Below are 22,678 nucleotides of genomic sequence, written 5' to 3' on the forward strand. Positions count from 1 at the left end.
GATATATTTACCACAATTTTAAAAAAATAATGTAACATGCAAAGACCACTGAATTATACATTTTATTTATTTATTTATTTACGGGGCTGCACCCGAGGCACACGGAGGTTCCCAGGCTAGGGGTCGAATTGGAGCTACAGCTGCCGGCCTACACCACAGCCACAGCAACGTGGGATCTGAGCCACGTCTGTAACCTACACCACACTCACGGCAATGCTGGATCACTGACCCGCTAAGTGAGGCCAGGGATCAAAGCTGCATCCTTATGGATACTGACGGATTCGTTTCCACAATGGGAACTCCGAATTACACATTTTGAATGGGTAAGTTGTATGGCATATACATTCTTTTTTAAAAAATTTTTTATTTTTTATTTTTTTGTGTCTTTTTAGGACCACATCTGCGGCATATGGAAGTTCCCACACTAGAGGTCGAGTCAAAGCTGTAGCTGCCAGCCTGAGCCATAGCAACGCCAGAGAGACAGACAGACAGACAGACAGACAGGCACACACACACACACACACTGGGAACTCCGAATTACACATTTTAAATGGGTAAGTTGTATGGCATATACATTCTTTTTTAAAAAATTTTTTATTTTTTATTTTTTTGTGTCTTTTTAGGACCACATCTGCAGCATATGGAAGTTCCCACTCTAGAGGTCGAGTCAAAGCTGTAGCTGCCAGCCTGAGCCATAGCAACGCCAGAGAGACAGAGAGACAGACAGACAGACAGACAGACAGGCGCGCGCGCGCGCGCGCGCACACACACACACACACCCGGCTCAGGAATTTCCGCATGCCACAGGTGCTGCCAAAAAAAAAGAAATGCAATTCCTTGGAGCTCCCATTCACACGACATAGAATGGTAAAGAATGCGCACACATTCACAGTGACTAGGATGCTTTACCTCTTGAATGTGACTACATACGAATACAGTATATTACATACTATCTAACACAAGTCTCAGGATTCAGATCTGTTTTAGGGCTGGCAAAACCACCTACTTTCAAACCCGCATTTCACCAAAGGGGAAACTAAGATAAGCTGACTTGCCAGTAGCAGAGAGGGAACTGGCTCTTGAACCCAGGTCTCCTGACTCTCAATGACTACTATTCCACAGTGGACCTCTGGGGTAATTCCTAAGTGATAGACATCGAAGTAAACATTCAGCCAGCCTGACTGTCATTGCTTTGTTTGCTTCATTTTTGCCTTTCTCCACTTCTGAAACCATTTCCATTTTCCACTTGCCTCACCCAAAAGTCAAATAAGTAACAAAAGTTTCCGGTTTAAAAACCTAAACTAGGTGTTCCTGTTGTGGCTCAGAGAGTTAAGAAATCCACTAGAATCCATGAGGACATGGGTTCTATCCCTGGCCTTGCTCAGTGGGTTAAGGATCTGGCATTGCCATGAGCTGTGGTGTAGATCACAGATGCAGCTTGGATCCTGCGTTGCTGTGGCTGTGGTGTAGGCTGGCAGCTACAGCTCCGATTCAACCTCTAGCCTGAGAACCTCCATATGCCGAGCAAGGCTGTGGCCCTAAAAAGACAAAAACAAAAACAAAAAAACAACGCCACAAAAAACCCCTAAACTAACCATCAAGTCAATTCCCAATTACATAATAACACCCCAACGTTCGTCACAGCACTATTTATAATAGCCAAGACATGAAAGCAACCTAAATGCCTATCGACAGAAGAATGGATAAAGATGTGGCATACAAAAATATATACAACATAATATTACTCAGCCATAAAAAAAGAATGAAATAATGCCATTTGCAGCAACATGGCTGGACCCAGAGATTATCATACTAAGGGAAATATAAGTCAGAGAAAGACAAGTATTTGATGTCCCTTATACAAAATAACTTATTTACATAAAAAAGAGAATCACAGATTTCAAAATCAAACTTATGGTTACCAAAGGGGAAATGTGGAGGGGAGGGATAAATTAGAAATTTAGGATTAACATATACACACTACCACACATAAAATAGACAATAAGGACCTACTGTATATACAGCAGAGGGAAATCGACTCCATATTGTCATAACCTATATGGGAAAAGAATCCGAGAAAGAATGGATATATATATTCAGATAACTGATTCACTCTTCTGTTCACCAGAAACTAACACAACATTGTAAGGCAACTATACTCCAATACACTTTCTCTTAATTCCCTGAGTTCTCCTGTGACACAGTGGGTTAAGGATCTGACACTGATACGGCAGTAGCTGGGGTGGCTGCTGTGGCATGAATTCCATCCCTGGCCAGGGAATTTCCACATGCTGCAAGAGCAGCCAAAAAAAGAAAAAAAAAAAAAAAAAAAAAACCCAGTTACATAATAAAACATCTTCTGGGTTGCATCTCTACTTCCAGGAGACCAACAGAAATTCATGTTATTATCTACCTCATCTTTACTTAATTATAAAGGTGAGTCCTATAGGTTAAACACACAGTTTTCCAATGGCAAACACCAATGACCTATGGTCATGGAAGTTCCAAACAGAAAGTGAGCAGGGAAGCAGTCTTCTGTGGACCCCCAAATTAGCCGTATTTAACTGCTTATTGGTATAGGATACCCTAATGATAAATGGGAACCAACTTACGTGTCTTCTGGAGATGACGGATGGAAACCAACCACAAACATATGTTTTGGGGGACTTTCAAAGCAAAAGTTTCAGAGAATGGTAGGTAACAACTGAGGCTTCTTCCTTTACCAAAGTGCTGTTTTGTTGCTTTGTTCACCAGGCAGCATAAAACTCTTGGCAAACAATACATCCAGTCACACCTGTTCTCTATTGAGTTCAAAATGCTCTTATCGCATGTTTAGTCTGTAAAAATGTTCTTAATTTGTCATGTTCAAGTAACTGAAATGTTAGAGTAAATACATTTTCACATGGTAACCGGGCTAAAAAATATTAGCTTTAAAGTTAACAAGAGTGAGTGCGTGTGATCAGGCTAACACGACACAAAGAATAAGATGGTTATTCCTTATCTCCACCCTTCCTCACCTGGTCTAAAAGTCCCTCTACTGGAGTGGCTTTTCTGAAATGCTCTGAATTTCAATTCAGAAAGACAACCGTTAAGATACTGTACTCCTACGGGCCTTTAGGAGGTCTTCAGCGACTGCAATCCTCGCCTAGTAGCATCTTAACTACTGCCTGGTGTTCAGATCAATTACTGTCACAGAATCTTCAACCCAAAGGATGTAAATCAAGTAGATTTCAATGCGAGTAAGGAGAAGAGGAAGAACTGATATTGAAGAGGGATTTTGAGGTAGAGCAGACTTGAGAAGAGGCATCTCGCTTTTTTTTTAATGGCCACACCTGTGACATGTGGCAGTTCCTAAGCCAAGGACTGAATCTGAGCCTCAGCTGCAGCAACATCAGATCCTTTAACCCACAGAGCCAGGGCAGGAATTGAATCCATGGTTCAGCAGCAGTGACCCAAGCTGCTGTAGCTGGATTCTTTTGGCGGGGGGGGGGGGGGTTGTGTCTTTTTTAGGGCCACACCCGCAACATATGGAAGTTCCCAGGCTAGGGGTCAAATCAGAGCTATAGCTGCCGGCCTGCCCCACGGCCACAGCAACGCTGGATCTGAGCCACATTTGCGACCTACACCACAGCTCATGGCAACGCCAGATCCTTAACCCACCAAATGAGGCCAGGTGGAGTCCTCATGGATACTAGCAGGGTTCTTAACCCGCTGAGCCAAGTTGGGAATTCCTACCTCAACCTGCAACTTGAGATTTTTTTTTCCCTTCTTCCTACTTTGGAAGCCATACAGTCTGTTTTTAGCGGTTACCCTAGAAATTTAAAACACACACATTAGTTAAGTTTAATGCTATTTTTACTCTCCCCTCATAGAGTACAAATGCCTTAACACACTTAATTCTGTTTTCTATTCAGTTCTGTGTTTTTAGGATTTTAATTCTATATTGACTTTTTTTTTAATCCCCACAAATGACGTGCCAATGTTTCATAACAAATGTTTGTTTAGAATAGTTTGCACACATACCAGTTTCTTTACTAACCATTTATTTTTGTACCTCAGATCTTCCTTCTGAGATCATTTTCCTTCTTGAAGTATATCTTTTAGAAGTTTCTTTAATTAGTATGGGCTTGTGGTTAGGAAATTCTGCTGTTTTCTCTACATGCTGGGTTCTTTTTGTCGGTTCAGGCACTCAGGGTATCATCCTTCAGGAGTTCTGACTTTATGCAGAGCTCACTGATCTGACCCCCAATCCTATTAAGGCCTCAGTCTTTTGCCTCTTTGCCCCACTCTGTGGCCCATGAAATCCCTGGCTCTATAGTCATTTGTGATTTGGGGGCGGAGAAAGTCCCCAGGCAGCCACACCTCTAGCACTCTCTTTCTCCTCTGAATTTGTGCTTTCTTGATTTATCTGAATTTGAGTTACTCCTTTCATTTTTGGCCAGTTCAGTCATGCATCAAAAAACAAGAATAAGAAGAAGTTCCCGTCGTGGCTCAGTGGAAACAAATCTAACTAGTATCCATGAGGACACGGTTTCAATCCATGGCCTCGCTCAGTGGGTTATGGCTCTGGCATTGCCATGAGCTGTGGTGGAGGTTGCAGACGCGGTTCAGATCCAGGGTGGCTATGGCTGTGGAGTAGGCTGGCAGCTACAGCTCTGATTTGATCCCTAGCCTAGGAACTTTCATATGCTGTGGATGTGGCCTTGAAAGACAACAACAACAACAGCAAAACCCTGTTAACTATTATAAAGGACAAAAGCAATACAAACTAATAGGAGCTCCCTTGTGGTACAGTGGGTTAAGGACCTGCCACTGACACTGCGGCAGCTTGGGTCTCTGCTGTGGCATGAGTTCGATCCCTGACCCAAGAACGTCCAGAGGCCAAGGGTGCAGCCAAAAAAAAAAAAAAAAAAAAAAAAGAATTACAAACTAGAAGATGTTTTGAAGTGCTCTGAGTGAGAGCCCATGATAGAAAAATCTGAACTAAAAAAAATGTGAGGGCTAGTTCTGCTGAGGAAATAATACTTTCACCTCATGGTTCCCCCACTGCATACCCAAGCACTTTGGAGCACAAAAGTACCCTGGGGAACAGAGCAGGTCTTGACAACTCTTAGATACCATGTGGACTATCAGCTCAGGGCCATTTACAATTTCAACTTCAGATCACAGCAGATTCTTTTTGAAGACACATCCTTGTGATGCTGACTTTGTGGTGTGCAGTTGCCATGATAAAAATAAGCACATAAAAATTAACATGGAAAAGGAAATGAGGCTGGAAGTATCCAATCTGATTCCAAGGTGTAAGAAACTGTGCAGCGCCCAGCAGGCATTTATATCCCAATAGTAAGTGACTGTGGTTTCTTGAAATAAAGATGTTCCTTTTTCTTTGACCTTATATGTATTGTTTCCTTACATAGCTAACTAAGTTGTTGAAAAATGCTTGTATTGTTTGGTTCTAATTACTTATATTAGATACTTATTTTGGACTAGGGTGTTTGTGAAAAAAAATTGCTAAAACACCGAGGGCACCATGAATTGGAATGTCTAGGAATCTCTGTACTAAGCCAAGACTGAAAGTTAAGTAGGCATTTCAAACAGCACGCAGTAGAAAGAGCAGCAGCGAAAGACAGCATCCCCACCCTTGAACACATACAGTCTAGTGAGGGAGGCAAAACTAAAAGATAAGCAGTTTCAAAAACAATTTAATGTAAACTTCATAATGTTTGCAAAAATACTTCCTCTTGTCTTGTGAAATTCTATTAACTATGTATCTACCTCCACCCTAAATTGAGAGCCCTTGGAAGCCAGTATCCCCCACAAATAGAACATTTAGGATGCGTTTTCGGGGTCAATCTCACTTACATCGCTTTACTCTCCTTAAGCTTTCCTCAGAACTGAAATCTGTAGAGTCCCCTCTGCAATGGTAACTCTGCCCTAAGTGTTCCCTACCCCTCTACACCTCCTGGCAGCTGCTTCCTTCCTACTGTCCTTCAAACCTGAGCTCCTACCTATCACCACCCCCCAGGAAGCCTTCCCTGACCCACTGAACTGTAAATGTCTTATCTAAATGGTCTATTTGGTCTATTTATGTCATAGGACTCACCATTCTGTCCTGTAGTATAGTCACTGATTAACTCCCACATCTTTCCATTCACTGTAAACTTTTGACAACACAATTGTGTCTTATTTACGTCAACTATCATAGTGCCTAGTTCTCACAAGGTGTTTTCTGAATAAATAACAAGTATGGGGAAACTTTTAGGTCTAATTATACCACTTCACCTTAGTAGACTTCTTGGAAAAAATGAGGACTTTTCTCACAAAAACTTTGAAGAGATTGACAAATCTGCAAAAATTAAAATGACTGATAACCTCCCAGCCCTAGTAAAAAAATCACATAACTACTGATAGAAATGCAATTAAGTATAATGTTTTTGAAAAGTAATCTGAAAATTATCATGCAAATGAAAAATGCTGGAGTTCCCATTAAGCCTCAGGACATAGCTGAAGCTCCAATTCAGCCCCAAGCCCAGGAACTTTCAAAAAAAAAGCACATTATCTTCTGACCCAGCTATCCCACTTCTAAGAATCTTCCTTGCAAAAATAAAGGCATCCATATGCAATGCTATATTTGTAATGAAGTTTATTGAAAATCCCTGGAAACTACCCTGAATGTCCACTAATAGCAGGCAATGGTTAAAACCATGCTAGGATAACATCCATATTATGGACTATTCTGCAGCTACTAATACAAATGAATTCAGTCTATATGTGTAACAATCTGAGAGGACAGCCATGAGAGTCAATAACAACAGCAAAAAAACCCCAGAATAATCCAGAGTTCCCATAGTGGCTCAGCAGTAAATAACTTGACTAGTATCCATGAGGATTCGGGTTCAATCCCTGGCCTCACTCAGTGCATTAAGGATCCGGTGTTGCTGTGAGCTGTGGTGTAGGTGGCAGACATGGCTTGGATCTGTTGTTGCTGTGACTGTGGTGTAGGCTGGCAGCTGCAGCTCCGATTCAGGCCCTAGCCGGGGAACTTCCATGTGCTGTGGGTGTGGCTCTAAAAAGACTGGAAACAAAACAAAACAAAACAAACCCAGAATAATTCCATTGAGAAAGGGTTAATACCAGACAGTTAATCCTTGTGACCTCAGGATTAGAGAAGAATAGCATTTCCCAATAATATATATTACTATTGTAACTTGAAATAGAAAGAAAAAAATGAAGTTTTCAAAAGTAAGGATAGTAAATAATCTGAATGTACTCTCCCCTCCTTCAAATCCTTAACAGCAGCAGCAAAACCCCACATTATAATTACATTTAATGAAAGGGTGGTGCTTCAGAAGAGTCAAGAATTCTGTGGACTCTCTTTCACATACAATTTAAACTTTCCTTTAAAAACCAGACCAAACCTCTTACTCCAGTCTATCCCATCAAAAGGACATCCCATCTTTTCTTGGCTGCACCTGCGCATGTAGAAGTTCCTGGGCCAGGGACTGAACCTGTGCCACAGCAGTGGCCCAAGCCACTGCAGTGACAATGCTGGATCCTTAAACCACTATGCCACAAGAGAACTCCCAGAAAGGCTTATTCTTAAGCAAGCTTCATACCCAATGGGTCTTCCTATCTGTTGCTTTGGGGATTTGTAATCAGGAGACTGAAATTTTTAGAATGCTCAGTACATTTTTACAACTATACTAATTATTCACTGAGAGTAAACTTAAGTGTTACATGGGAAATCCGAGTAAGACAAGTTCAGTCTCATTCAGTCACTTCTGGTCCTGAAATTAGGAGCACTAACTGCTACTTGGGCGCCCCCTAGGGACTTAATTTTTTTAAAAATTGTACATCTTCAGGACAAACTGGTGTCTTAGATAAATAAAAGAATATTTATTAATCACCTATCATGTGCCAAGCACAATGTTCAACACTGGAGACAGAAAGATAAACAAAATCAAGTTTCTGATTTCTACATACTTAAAGTCAAACTTTCTAAGGACAGCAGGTAGGATACAAAGTATAAGTTACTCATACAGCTCCTGGAAGAAGTTTTAACACAGAAGATGTTTTTTCTGTGGCTGCTACAGAAAGCAATTTGGCATGGATATAAGCTTCAGCATACTTTGTTCATGTAAGCAAAATGTTCGCCGTCTTTAAAAGGGTAGGTTTAAACATCCCAGCGACAATTGTGGTTGTTATTTTCAGATAAGTTTAGGTCTTGGCACCATAATTTTTCTTGGGCCAAAACAATACAAATATAGCTTAACTTAAAAAATTCAAAAATTGGAGTTCCCGTTATGGCTCAGCGGGTGACAAACCCAACTAGCATCCATGATGATTCGGGTTTAATCCCTGGCCTCGCTCAGTGGGTTACGGATCCGGCATTGCCAGGAGCTGCAGTGTAGGTGGCATATGGCTCAGATCCTGCAGTTTCTGTGGCTGTGGTGTAGACCAGCAGCTGCAGCTCTGATTTGACCCCTAGCCTGAGAACTTCCATATGCTTCAGGTGCGGCCCTAAAAAGCAAAAAAATAAAAAAATTCAAAATTCAAAAATGACAAGGTATCCCCATCACGATTTTACTAACAAGTTACTTCACAATAACTCTACTCTGAGCATTTAACTCTTTATTTATTGCCCTGATTTAGAAAATGGCTAATTTTCAAAAACAAACGGAGTATGAGAGGACACAGATTTAAAAGAAATTAGCTGGAAAATAAATAAAACTGATAAAGATCAGTTCAAATACATAGACTAAATTCAACTTCAAAGCCTCCCTCAAACCTCTCAAACCTTTCCTTCCCAGTTTACAACACTTTCCGAAGATACTGCATCAACTCGTCTTTCTTCTTTTTTTTTTTTTTTTTTTTTGCTATTTCTTGGGCCGCTCCCTCGGCATATGGAGATTCCCAGGCTAGGGGTCTAATCCGAGCCGTAGCCACCGGCCTACACCAGAGCCACAGCCACTCGGGATCCGAGCCGCGTCTGCAACCTACACCACAGCTCATGGCAACGCCGGATCGTTAACCCACTGAGCAAGGGCAGGGACCGAACCCGCAACCTCATGGTTCCTAGTCGGATTCGTTAACCACTGCGCCACGACGGGAACTCCTTGTCTTTCTTTCTTAAGGTCTGGGAGAACAAGAAGCAGAGGAAGAATTCAGTCAGAAAAAAACAGAAACAAAAACAAGCACCACTTCCCTCTGGTGACACCCTCATCCATAAATGCAATGTCCCAGGACATTAAAGGACCAGATATCTTGGGCTCTGTAGGAGGGCCCAAAGAAGTACTTCTGGCAGCCTGAGCTGGAAATCAATGTGACCTTTTCAAAGAAACAATTCTATTTCAGCCACATTTCAGGTATGCTGTGAGCTAAATTAGCAGGGGTACGATAGTTGGGGAATTATATTGAATTATATTGACTTATATAACTTTTTCCCTACAGAAAAAGATTTAGTTCCAAAAATGACAATCTTTTGGGATTCGGCTTACATTTGCTGGTATAATAAAATGCAAAGAGACTCACAAAGAGGAAAAAAAAACAACCATCTAAGCTTAACTGACCACAAATAGTCCATTGTTTTGTCAGCTAGGAGACAGCAACTACTGAATTATTTACAATTTCAAATTGAGAGATAACAGTTTAAAACAGTTTAAGCTCATATAATTGTTGAAATTTTAAGAACAAGATAAAACATTATAGGATTTCTCATCATGGAAATCTTATAATTGTTAATTAGCAGGTTTAAAATGTTATCAGCCATTATTGAACAAAGTAAAGAATAAACACTACAGAATGTGTAGATTATTTTTAATCCGGTGGAGTAATAGGTATCATTATTATTATTACTATTTTTGTCGTTTTAGGGCCGTACCCACAGCATATGGAGGTTCCCAGGCTAGGGGTCAAATTGGAGCTGCCTATGTCAGAGCCACAGCAACTTGGAATCCCTTGACCTACACCACAGCTCACGGCAACACCAGATCCTTCACCCACTGATCGAGGCCAGGGATCGAACACTCGTCCTCATGGATCCTAGTCGGGTTCGTTAACCGCTGAGCCACGAAGGGAACTCCAGTGATAGGTATTGTTAGTTTGGGTGTGGATGTTTAAAGTCATGTTATGATTCAGAAATACAATATTTAAGTGCATTCAAATACATCAGCCATAAACCAATTTTTAAAAAGTAATACTACAGTGTACTTCAAAGTAAAAATAACCCGTTTCATAAATTAAGAAAAGTCTAAAATAGAGGAAGAAATCACTTTTGTCTATGTATGTCAGATATTTTACCTCATTTAACATTCACAAACACCATACTAGATAGGTACAATTTCTCCCTTTTAAGAGAGGAACCCAAGCTAAAAGTAACAACTTCTCTGGAACTAAAACGATAGTAAATGGAACAGTCAGGGTTTGAACCCTTATCTGTTTGACTCTAAAGTCTCTTCTCCTTACCCTATTTACATGTAAGAGTTATTAGAATAAAACCCTGAAATCACCCAATTGTCATTTTTCTTTTTAAATGAAAAGAACCAACAAATATGAGGAGAAAAAATATTTATGTTTTTTGGTTGAATTAATTCCACTTATATTCCTAAAAATGTTTAACAATTATAAATACAGCTGTATAACATATGATCAAGTAGATGTTACCATCTGCCTTTTTCTTAATGCTCTTTAGAGAAAAAATATAGGACAAGGATGGATTGTACCAACCTGGGAGAGGAGTAAAATCCCAAAGCTAATAAAAAGTCATATCGTGGAACAGAGGAGGAAATTATTTTAAAAGTTCTGGGTCAAAACTTCTGTTGGTCACGGAGCTCAGAATGATTTTTTGCTATGTTACAAATCACTGGTCACCTCTTGCTTCTAGATACCTTCTGTTTTCCTTCTCTCCCAAACATTGCCCAGGTTCTTCAATAAGCCTTTCATCCATACTGCAGCTAACCGTGTATCTGTTCAAAAATTGTTAACAATTGAACCGGAAACTTTATTATGCTTTGGAGTGGAAAAAAAAAAAAAAAAGTAACACCATTTTAGAGTTTTGAGAGGCATTTCATATTGAGTTTAAATCTGTGTGCACAGCCTCCATTGTTTTGGAGGGGACAACTAGGACTAGGAGAGAGGAAGTGACCTGGCCACGGACTACGTGTGAGTTGGCAGCCGGGCCAAAGGTTGAAGTTTGATCTCATACTCTACGGCTTTTCCAACTACACGAACCTCTCTACACGAACCTCTACAACTACCTGAGCCTCGGGGCTGCTAGTGATGGGTTCAGAAAGTGCTACAAGCAGCAGATCGAAGAACACCTAACGTAACGCCGTGTCCTCCGGGGCTCCTGTCCAGGGTAAAGACCAGTTAGCTGACGATTAGGACTTTAGAGGGCCTGCGGGAAGGGGTGGGGTGGAAAAACCAGTCTCCGTTTCAGGTAACGCCGGGCGCACCCAGCCTCGAAGCCACATCGACGCTGGTGCCGCCTCCACCCATCCCACAACCGGCGACACACTGACCTCTGCGCGCTCGGGGTCCCTCGAAGCGGACCCTCCCGGGATCCCTCTCCCAGACCATTCTCGAGATGAATCTAGTCCCCAAAATGTAAGGAAAGAGGGCGCAGGAACAAAGCGACCCCAAACGGACCCCCTCCATTCTAGCCGCCCCCAGGCTGGCGGATGCGGACTACCAGTCCCGACATGCCGCGCGCCGGCGGACCCTCGACCACCGCCACGCCGGCGCTGCGCAGGTCACCGGGACTCGTAGTCCGCGGCTCAGGGGAGGTCAGACGGCCGCGCGCAGCGGTACTGACCGGCCCGGCGTCCGGTCAAGCCCAGGGACCCCGCCGGCTGTCCGGGCCTCACCTCGACGATGCGGGCGCACTGGGTCCCCTTGCCGGCGCCGGGACCTCCGAGGACGAACACGACCTTCGGCCTCATGAGGCGGTGCGGACACAGGAAAAGCGGCCGGCGGGTCAGGAGCGGGAAGCTAAGGCCTAGGACGTGCAGCAGCCGGCAGCCGCAGCGGCTCAGCATGCACCTCGGCTTGGTGGCACGCCGAGGGAGCTGACAGCAGCCCGGCAGGCGTAGACGCGGGGCGGGGCGCGGAGAAGGGGGCGGGCTGAGCCGGCGCCCGCCGAGGCCCCGCCGCCGTGGCTGCGCGGCGTCCGCGCCGCGGCCGGAAGGGGCGGGGCTTCCGCTATGCGTCCGTGGGCCGCCCCGCGGCGCCCAGCATTCCCGTCAGCCCGCGTTCTCCCCGCCCCTCTGCTGGCTGATTGGTGCGCTCAGTCCGCGGGCCGTTTGTCCTGCGCCTGGTTGTGTCTGGCCTGAGTTGGCTTCCGGGACGTCACCCACGGGGAGGTAAGATCCATTGTCCCAGCTCGAAGTTGAATTTCCACGGGGCAAGCAGTCATCACATGAATCAGTAAATAAATACAAATAGAAGTATCGGCTTTGAAGGAACAAAACGGAGGAATAACGAGATGATTGCAGTCTGAAGAGGTGATATATGAGCCAAGACTTGAGGATGGGAAGGAGCAGAGCTAGGCAAAGACGGAACTGAGTGTCTCACAGAGAGAGAAGAGGCGTGTGCCAAACCCCTAAAGAAACTCTTAAGAAAGGCCAGTACCCGGCTGATGGCAGATCAGGCCCTTTGATGACTGCAAGAAGTCTGGATTATGTTCTCTTGGCTATGGGAAGCCCTTTGAACTATAACTCCACTTCCCTGCCCCGTGCATTCGGGGAAAAGAAAAGGAGTCCAAGAAATGAGTCTTAGTGACTAGATCTTTAAAAGAGGAGAAGGAGCCTTCTTCAGGAGTCTGGAAAGCAGAGCCGGAAAGATCAGAGGAAAACCAGAAGCATGTGGTTCTTGCTGGACCTGGGGATTGTAGTGGTGTAGACTCCAGTTCACATAGTGAACATTGTTTTAAAAGCAGGTAAGTACGGGGAGTTCCCTTTGTGGCGCAGAAACGAATCCTACTCGTATCCATGAAGATGTGGGTTCAATCCCTGGTCTCCACCAATGGGTTAAGTAAACGATGTTGTCATTAGCCATGGTGTATGTTGCAGATGCGGCTTGGATCCCGAGTTCCCTAGTTGTTGTGGCTGTGGTCTGATTCTACCCCTAGCCTGGGAACTTCCATAATGCGCAGGTGCGGCCCTAAAAAGCAGAGAGAGAGAGAGAGAGAGAGCAGGTGAGTATGGATAACTTGGATTTGGCAACAAAGAGACTTTGGACTTAGGAACTCTGCATTTTTGTCCAAAGCGGATCATACACTATGTCTATCTAATTTGAAGCCCTATTGAAAATGGAAGCGATAGGAGACGAGAAAATGAAAACAAGAGAGTAAGGATCAAGGCAAAGTTTTATTTAGGATGGGAGAAGGAGCCATGCTGTCTCATGTGGTAGGCCCTAGCCACATGTGGCTATTTAAATTAATTACATTTAAAACAAACATTCAGTTCTTCAGTCACACTAACAGCATTTCAAGCGTTCAGTGGTCACATGTGGAAATTGTATGGGACGGTGCACCTGCAGAACTTTTCTTTCATCACAAAAAGTTGTGTTGGTCAATTCTGTACTGGAGCTTGTGTTTAAGCTGCTAGGGATGATGTGATACAAAGGGAGAGAGGTAACTTCTTGAGAAGAAAAATCAGATGAGCAGATCCAAAGGGCACATGGAGGGCCTGAGATCTTGTACAAGGTCGTACAGAGGAAGACGTTCATTTGTAACAGGAATTACAAGAAGGGCAGAGTTACAGGAAGTTTTGAAGGTAGGAAGGGTTTTCCTATCTGATAACTTTATTTTCTCAGTAAAGAAAGGGAACTATCACCTTAGGAGAAGAGGAAGGGAGGACACCGGGCAATCCCTTGGAGCCAAGCCAGGGAGGCCAGGATTCATCAGAAACACCATGCTACACTGATGCTCAAACATTTAATCCCTCTGCTTGTCTGTGGTGAAAGGCCTGACTCCTAGCATCTTGGTCCGAATTTGTCCCCAAAGAATTAACTTTGCTTTAGCCTCATTTTAGTGCTCCTACTCCTTGAAGGTGACAGAAAAGCCATGAGTTCCACCAAGATGCAAACAATCAGACTTTCAGTATGTCTCAATAAATATGTATTGAATAAATAGCTGTCATCTAGTAGAGGGCCACTCCCTACCTAAACCCATAGATGGATTCCATAGTGAATAAATTTGATTAGCACCTAGTGAATATCCTCTGTGTGCCAAGCATTTAACTTACATTACTTATTTCTTGGACGATAGTCAAACTTTTAAATAATCAGAACAATGAGAATATTTGTAGAGATTTCTGAGCCAGTATTTGTTGTGTGGGGCATCAATCCTGTTAATTGCTGGGTCATGAAGACGTCCTAGGTGTCCCAGAAGAGAGGAAAAGGACACCCAGAGTTCTCAGGGGAGTAACTATCCAACTCATGTGGAAATAATTCACTTTTCTCCACCAATACAACCTTACCAGTTGTGTGTTGGCTGAACATCAGCCTTGCCTTATAAAATCCTCATAATGCTCTGAAGTTAGTACTCTCATTTTCAGATGGGAAAACAGCCAGGAACTGAAGGTACTTTGTTCAAGGCCACATAAACAGTAGGTAGCAAAGTCAAATTCAAACTTAGCATGCATAACTTCAAAATATGCTTTCTTTCTATACAGTACTAATCCTTTCTGAGTTTAAAAAGTTCCATACTCATAAATCCCTTCAAAGTAAGTTCTGTTACAGACTAGAAGACTGATCTCAGAAAGATATATAACAAGAGCTATCCTCAAAATCCACTCCTACCCATGTGTGTTTATTTCTCAAGTACATTAGATCTTTGGGGCATGTATTCAATGTATTCCCAGAGTATACCTATCTATGTCCCTTGTGAAATCTCCAGGGGCCTAAGAAGTAGGGCCTTGTCACCATTTATCTGTCCTCTTTATCATAAATTGCCCTTTAGAGCCAGATATCTGTTCCCATACTTTCATTTTCCCTTTTTTTTTTTTTTTTTTTTTTGCCTTTTCTAGGGCTGCTCCTGTGGCATATGGAGGTTCCCAGGCTTGGGGTTGAATCGGAGCTATTGCCGCCGGCCTATACCAGAGCCACAGCAATGTGGGATCCGAGCCATGTCTGCTAGCTACACCACAGCTCACGGCAATGCTGGATCCTTAACCCACTGAGCAAGGCCAGGGATCAAACCCACAACCTCATGGTTCCTAGTCGGATTCGTTAACCACCGCGCCACGATGGGCACTCCCATTTTCCTATTCTTGGCCGCACCTCTTTGCTGGTATATGCTGTTCATTTTTCAGGATTCAGCTCAGATTTCAACTCCTCTGGGAAGCTCTCTAAATTCCCAAGACTGGGTTAAGTGCCCCTCTTTATTCCTCTACACCCACTACCACCACCGTTCCTCTACACCCACTTACTCCTTACTGGGTCCCCTGTTTACTTCTCTTGTAGCACTGTGGAATATTGTGTATTTCCACAGTGGATTTAGAGCTCCTTGAGAGAAGAAACAAAGTCCGATTACTCTTTATCCAGAATAACTATGTGTTACTGTTACATGACTTACTCTCTGAAGGGAACTCCAGGGTCCTTGGAAGATTTAGAATATAATATATGACTGGGAGTTCCCTTCGTGGCTCAGTGGTTAACGAACCTGACTAGGATCCATGAGAATGCGGGTTCAATCCCTGGATTCACTCAGTGCGTTAAGGATCAGTTGCGGTGAGCTGTGGTGTAGGCCACAGACGTGGTGTGGATCCCACGTGGCTGGGGTGCAGGCTGGTGGCTGCAGCTTTGATTTGACCCCTAGCCTGGGAACCTCCATATGCTGTGGGTGCACCCCTAAGAAGCAAAACAAAACAAAACAAAAACAGAATATATAACTGGGTTGCTGCCACTCAAGTTCTATCTACAATGGTCTTTGGCAACTGCTCCATTGTAATTCCAGAAATATCTTTCTTGAGTATACCTAGGAAATGGTTTCTAGGGTCAGTTGGGTGCTGTAGCAAAGACAGGGGGCATGCAGGTGGCATAGGTGGGTGGGGAGCAGGTCATATGCTTTGCATTCAAGTGTTCACAGGTGTCTATTATATTGTTGTCTATTTCCAGAAGGGAATGTTTAGCCCATTACATAACCTCATGCTTAATGGAGTTTCTGAGATGAAGAGTCCTGTTACTTAGATTTGCATGGTTATTGCCATAATGCTTTATCAAAGGACCTTTTATCAAAATTCAAAGAGCATTGGTTAAAGGAAACATAGTCTTTTCAAAGCTGATGTGCCAAATCTGGCAACAGACAATACACTACCCTCCTGGGAGTGACTCTGGCAGCTGAGCTTACTCCATACAACAGAATAGCAGGCTGACCAGTGAAAGGAGATTCCAGCATCTTTGCCTATTAACTTTGCAGGCCTAGGTAGTTTAGTCATACCTACAGTTTCCTTGTTTGCAAAATCAGGATGACGGTAAAAAAAAAAAAAAAAAAAAAAAAAACCAGCTTAGCCAGTACTTACAGAGAATTTACCAATGTGTCTTATTTGATTGTTCTACTCTTTACTCCAAACGATCCAAGCTCTAAAAAAATAAGTAAAAAAAGAAGTCAACATGACACATAAATTGTATCTCCCAAGAGGTTTGAGTCTCAAAGGAATTTTGCATAAATTGACAGAGTAACAATCCCCCTTAAAAATATGATGTTCCCTAAAAGCAAAGCTGCATTGTTTTTATTTAAAAAGCAGCAGTCCAGCTTAGCTTAGAAGTGTAAACAGAGAAAAGGAAAGTTTCGTGTTTGGAGAAATTTAGTAAATAAGGGCAGAACTGGTAACTGATTCCAACTTCCCTGTTCCTGGTGATAACAGTAGTTCTTTAGTTCACATGACTGGCCTATTAGCAGGCAATTCAGGGTTTATAACACTGAACACTTACCAGGTTTAATCATAAACACCATGTCACATGGTCAGGGACTAAAAGGGAATAAGGAAAAATGGAAACAACTGATGTGTTAGGATGTAGAATTTTGGTTTAATTTTTCCCTTTACATTTTTTTTCTTTGTAGCCTGTTTGTGCAAGAAATTCATACTTTTTTAAAAAATATGACATACTAGAAATGGCCCTCTGTGAAGCAAATTAAAGTGCTTAGAAATTTGAAAAATAAGGAGTTCCTGTTGAGGCTCAGTGGGTTATTAACCTGACTAGTACCCATGAGGACGTGGGTTTGATCCCTGCCCCCACTCAGTGGGTTAAGAATCCGAAGTTGCCGTGAGCTAGGGCACAGGTTGCAGACATGGCTCAGATCTGGTGTTGCTGTGGCTGTGGCCAGCAGCTGTAGCTCCAATTCGACCCCTAGCCTGGGAACTTCCATATCCCGCACCTACAGCCCTAAAAATTAGAAAGAAGGAGAGAGTGGGAGGGAGGAAGGAAGAAAGAAAAAAGAAATTTGAAAAATAAGACTGGCAGCTTTTCTCTGTAGGGGTCGATATCTATAGCAATTCCATGGTGTGTTGAAATGACAAATATATATAAACAGGGGTCAAAGAATAGCACAGTATATATTCAGTCTATTTAAACTGGTCTACAATCTAACAGTAATTCATATTTGCTTTGGATAATTACTTCTTATTACCCCACCTATAAAAGTGTGCCTTCCTCATTTTATGCTTGTCATGTCCTTCAAATTCCCCACACTATCTAGCACAAAGCTTAATGTGTAGTAGGTCCTTTGTAGATTTTATTTCACTAAGCTTATTTTCTTTCTCTCTCTCTTTCTTTTTTTTTTTTTTTTTTGCTTTCTAGGACCGCACCCATGGCATATTGGCATATGGAGGTTTCCAGGCTAGGGGCTGAATCAAAGCTATAGCTGCCGGCCTACCCGACAGCCACAGCAACGCGGGATCCGAGCCGCGTCTGTACCTACACCACAGCTCACGGCAACACCAGATCCTTAACCCACTGACCAAGGCCAGGGATCAAACCCACATCCTCATGGTTCTTGGTCGGATTCCTTTCCGCTGCACCATGATGGAAACTCCAAGCTTATTCTCTTCTTAATTTAACAAATCATGCCCTTGATCTTGATGTACGTACACTTTATTACAGCAGTGCGTTGCCCATTTATTAGCACTGCCAATGTGCTGATAATATAAGGGCAGTCTTTTAACTTTCACACTCATTATGCATTAACTTTTTTTAATGATAACGTGAAACATGCCAAGGAGGAAAATCAATCTTAGGGAGTTTAAATGGCAGAACTGGGGTGTTCCTGTCATGGCTTGGCACGTTAAGAACTCAGCTAGTATCCATGAAGATGAGAGTTTCATCCCTGGCCTCACTCAGTCTGTTATGGATCCAGTGTTGCTGTGAGCTGTGGTGTAGGTTGTAGATGTGGCTTGGATCTGGCATTGCTGTGACTCTGGGGTAGGCTGGCAGCTCCAATTCGACCCCAGCCTGGGAAATTCCATATGCCGCAGGTGCGGCCCTGAAAAGAAAAACAAAGGATTTAAATGGCAGAATTGGGGCCAGATCCCCAAAGCCAATGCTTGTTATGTTATACTATAATTAAAATTTTTTTTAATATCTAAGGAAAAGCACTTCAGACTTCTCTCGGTTTCCTCCCTCCCTCCCTTCCCCTTCTTTCTTCCTTCCTTTCTTTCACCTTGGATTGGGAACATTTTATTCATGCAACTATTTAGGGAAAATAATGCCTGGGACCCAACCATCTTGGTTACATCAGATGCTATTACTATTTATGATAAATCTATTCAGCATAATATCTAACCAGCTTTAACCTAGCATCATTTTCAGCATCACTACTCCCCATTTTAGCATAAATACATTTTCATATTACTATTAGACTAGGACTAAATGTTCCATAACTCAGCAAGTAATCTTGCTTATTGTTTTGATGCTTGGCTTTCCCTCCCCCTCCACTCCAGTAATAGGTTTGTCCACTTTGCTCTCACCTCCATTAATATGTAGTATCCTGGGCAAAGCCAAGTTTTCCCATATCCCCCATTCTTGTCAAAACCAAGGCATCTTCATTAAAAACCTTATTAAAGATTTTCCCACAATAGTTAGTAAAAACCTTCACTCAGTTAAATTATCATGATGCCTTTTAAATTCAAACAGGTTATAATGAAAGGCAATTCATTCAAAATTATTTAATTACAAGACTGGATAATTGAAAAAGAATTCTCCACGAATACTTAGTTTGAGCTAGGAAGTAATATTCTGGTTAACAAGTTATGGCTCTAGGACAATGACATGATTAAACAGAACTGGCTTGAATCTTATAGGTGCATTAATCTATATTTGATGTTGGTTCAGAAGTCTGTTTACAAATCAATTTCAAAATTAAATATAATCCTTCCTGATTTTTCTTTCCATGTCCATAAAATGAAGTGCTTTTCCTTATCACCAGTTTTTCTCACAACAGACCAGTAAATCTCACGCACTAGCCCTTAGGAACGTCACAGCAATCTGGCCTCTCAGTGGGCAGACAGTGACCCCTCACCGTTCAAAATGAAGCTGCCCAGCAATCAGCGATATCCATAACTTCATTAGTAATCAACAACCTGTAGGCTGCTTAGCATCACCTAAGAGCTCCATTACACCTAGAGCCATTGTTCGTAGCACCCCCAAGTCCCAACGTAAAAGCCAAGTTTTCTTAAATATGAGTCTGAGTCATTCCAGTCCAAAAATGGAGCCAGTGGAGTTCCCACTGTGGCTCAGCAGGTTAAGGACCTGACCTTGTCTCTGTGAGGATGCAGGTTTGATCCCTGGCCTTGCTCCAGTTAAGGATCTGGCATTTCTGCAAGTTGCACTGTAGGTCCCAGATGTGGCTTGGATCAGGTGTTGCCATGGCTGTAGCATAGGCCACAGCTGCAGCTCCAGTTCATCCGCTGGCACGGGACCTTCTATATGCTGCAGGTGCCGTAAAAAGGAAAACAAAAAACAAAAATGGAATCAGAAGTTATTTTTCATTCAATTCAAAAAATACCTACTCAGTGCATAGCATTTAATGTATATCCTGCTTAGAAATCTACTACTAATAAAATGCTTAATTGAAGTCTGGTATTTGAATTATTATTAACCAAAAAGGAGGTATTTTATCTTGTTATTGTTCAAAAAATTAGCACATGCTTCAACTCTCCACTTACCCTTTCCTTTCTTCTTTTTAATAGACTTCGTTCTTAGGAACCATTTTATATTAGCAGAAAAATTGAGAATATAGTACAGAGTTCCCTTATAACCCCCCCCCCCCAGTTTCCCCTATTTTTAACATTTATTATGGTACATTGGTTACAATTAACTATCCAATATTGGTCATTATCATTAAAGTGTATAGCTTTTTGTTTGGTTTGTTTGTTTGTTTTAGATTTTCTCAGTTTTTAACAAAGGCTCAGTTTTCTGTTCCATGATCCCAAGCATGATACCACATTACATTTAGTTGACATCTCTCTTCAGGCTCCTCCTAGCTAGTTTCTCAGACTTTCCTTGTTCTGATAACCTTGACAGCTCTGACAAGTACAATTCAGGTATTTAATAAGATTCCCCACTATTGAAATGTGTGTGATGTTTTTCTCAGGGTAAGTCTGGGTTTATAGGTTATTGGAAGGAAGACCACAGAGGTGAAGTGCCATTTTCATCACAGCATATGAATTATATATACTATCAGGATGACTTTTAACGTTGGCTTTGATCACCTGGCTGAAGTACTGTTGGTCAGCTTTCTCCACTGCAAAGTTACTCTTTCTCCCGCTCCTTTACATAGTAAACACTTTGGGAGGATGTCATTATATCCAACCTCCACTTAAGGAGTAGAGAGTTTTGTGTTAGACCTGCCCCTTCCCTTTTTTTCTTAATTTATATCATCTTACATTACTCTTTCAGATATTTTAAAATAGTTCTAAAAAAAACCCATAAGTCATGAGGGGCCCATGCAAAGTCCTTTTCTTTTACCTCCTAAATTCAATGTGTAATCAAATCCTGTTGAGTTTACCTTCAACATGCATAAAGAATCCAACTACCTCTTACCACTTCCATTGCTACATTCTGGTTCAAGTCATCAATCTCTCCCTTAGGTTATTGCAGCAACCTTCTAACTGGTCTTGTTGCTGCCTTTGCCCCCTATAATTTTATTCTCTATCTGGCAACCATAGTGATCCTTTTAAAATCAAAAATCATATCTTGTCAGTTCCCTACTTAAAATCTTCCAGTGGCTTCCTATATAGCTCAAGAGTGCAGCTAAGGAGTTCCCATTGTGGTTCAGCAATAATGAACCCGACTAGTATCAATGAGGACAGTTTAATCCCTGGCCTTGCTCAGTGGGTTAAGGAACCGGCATTGCCATGTAGGTTGCAGATACCACTCAGATCTGGCATGGCAGTGGCTGTGGCACAGGCCGGCAGCTGCCACTCCGATTTGACCCCTAGCCTGGGAACTTGCATATGCCCCCGGTGCAGCCCTAAAAAAGACCCCCAGAAAAGAGTGCAGCTAAGTCCTTGTAATGCCCTATGTGATCTGCCAACACCTCTCCTCAACCTCTGTCAACTTGATATTCTTATAACTCATTTTGCTCAGCACATACTGGCCTCCTGCTCTTCCTTGAAGATGCCAGCAAACTCCCACCCCAAGGCCTTTGCACTTAATGTAAACTTTGGCAGCCATCAAAGTGTGCCACTTGGATCTCTCTCCAGAAGGAACTTGCCAATTAGCTGCAGAGTACACTTGGCTGACAGCCTCTTATGACCTTCCAAATCTGCCTTAACTTTGGCACCTGCTCTTTGTGGGAAGCCCCAGGCAATGACAGAGGAGCAAGAGTTCTAGCCATTTCTGCCTAATGTGGGACTCCTTGAATGGACCCTCTTTGCGCCAGAGTTCCCCACTGGCTCAGCCAACTTTGTCAGACATGCATCACTGTCTGAGGCTCTTCTTGCTCTCACACCAGAACTGAGGACTCACTATCATTTCTCTTAAACTGTGTGCCTTAGAGTCTAGGAATTTTTCCAGGAAAGCAGAGAATGACACTATGGAGCATATATTTCTCGGCTGGTTTGATACATTTTTCAGGATGGTGTTTTCACTCTATCAAAAGGATGGACACATTCAGAACAAGACAGCCTACAAATGCAGCTCAGACTTGAAGATAGTTCCATATTGCTCAGGAAACTAACAAAATCTAGAGAAAAGTAAGTGACATTTTGTATCTGGACTTTGCACTTAGTAGCTGTGTGATATTTTACTTCCTCTCGTTCAATAGGGGTAGTAATACCTATTTTGGCTGTTAGGACCGTCATATAAGATAATGGTGGCAGAGAAGGCTCAATTACAAATAATACTTCTGGAGATAACTATAAATAATCACACTAATATTAATGCAATATGCCATATATATAATACTAATACCATCTATAATCCCAATATTAGTTGTGGAGATAGGTATAAATGGCTTAAGTCACGTTTTCTTCTGCTCGAACAGGAAGAAATTATTTTAAAATCTTATGTTATTGAGAGGACCCTTCATAGGAAAGGAACTGGGAGAAATCTACCTCCTGGCTCTTTCTGTCCGTTCAAAGGGTTTGGTTCGCTTCTAGTAGCCTAGTGACGGTCGGGGGAGCAGGCACTTCCGGCTTCCTCTGCCGTACTCATCAGCTAAGCTGGACTTTTCAGTGCG

At 42.5% G+C, this 22,678-nt stretch overlaps 2 protein-coding genes and 1 long non-coding RNA gene across 24 annotated transcripts in view; 1 reads left to right on the top strand and 2 right to left on the bottom strand.

The window, feature by feature from the left end:
• Positions 1-12,196, bottom strand: part of CMPK1 (cytidine/uridine monophosphate kinase 1) — a 35,966-nt gene extending 23,770 nt beyond the window's left edge. Inside the window, exon 1 of one of the 3 annotated variants that reach the window (XR_014804884.1) lies at positions 11,865-12,196. Coding sequence is in view for 1 of the 3 variants with exons in the window: in NM_001444761.1 (NP_001431690.1) it covers positions 11,865-12,035 (171 nt within the window). In the remaining 2 variants the exon portion in view is untranslated. 3 annotated transcript variants of the gene reach the window in all.
• A 131-nt stretch (positions 12,197-12,327) lies between these two features.
• The window catches only part of STIL (STIL centriolar assembly protein), a 67,703-nt gene continuing 57,352 nt past the window's right edge, over positions 12,328-22,678 (top strand). For 13 of the 20 annotated variants that reach the window (XR_014808391.1, XR_014808390.1, XR_014808385.1 and 10 more), the window contains exons 1-2: positions 12,328-12,934; positions 13,068-13,192. The gene's annotated coding sequence lies outside the window, so the exon portion shown is untranslated. Of the gene's footprint in view, positions 12,935-13,067; positions 13,193-22,074; positions 22,194-22,678 lie in introns of those variants that run through there. The other 7 variants (XR_014808394.1, XR_014808386.1, XM_084965157.1 and 4 more) reach the window with 2 other exon arrangements.
• On the bottom strand, positions 16,521-22,662 carry LOC146402988 (uncharacterized). Its single transcript, XR_014808395.1, has 3 exons — positions 22,554-22,662; positions 19,752-19,926; positions 16,521-16,581 (listed from the first exon to the last, which is right to left on the bottom strand). It is a non-coding gene; the product is annotated as an uncharacterized LOC146402988 (long non-coding RNA).

This window comes from Sus scrofa, chromosome 6 (assembly GCF_054392235.1).
Source record: "Sus scrofa isolate SSC_HxYL_T2T_F1_AM1 chromosome 6, Sscrofa_HxYL_maternal_Yorkshire_Landrace_v2.0, whole genome shotgun sequence".
NCBI classification, from domain to species: domain Eukaryota; kingdom Metazoa; phylum Chordata; class Mammalia; order Artiodactyla; family Suidae; genus Sus; species Sus scrofa.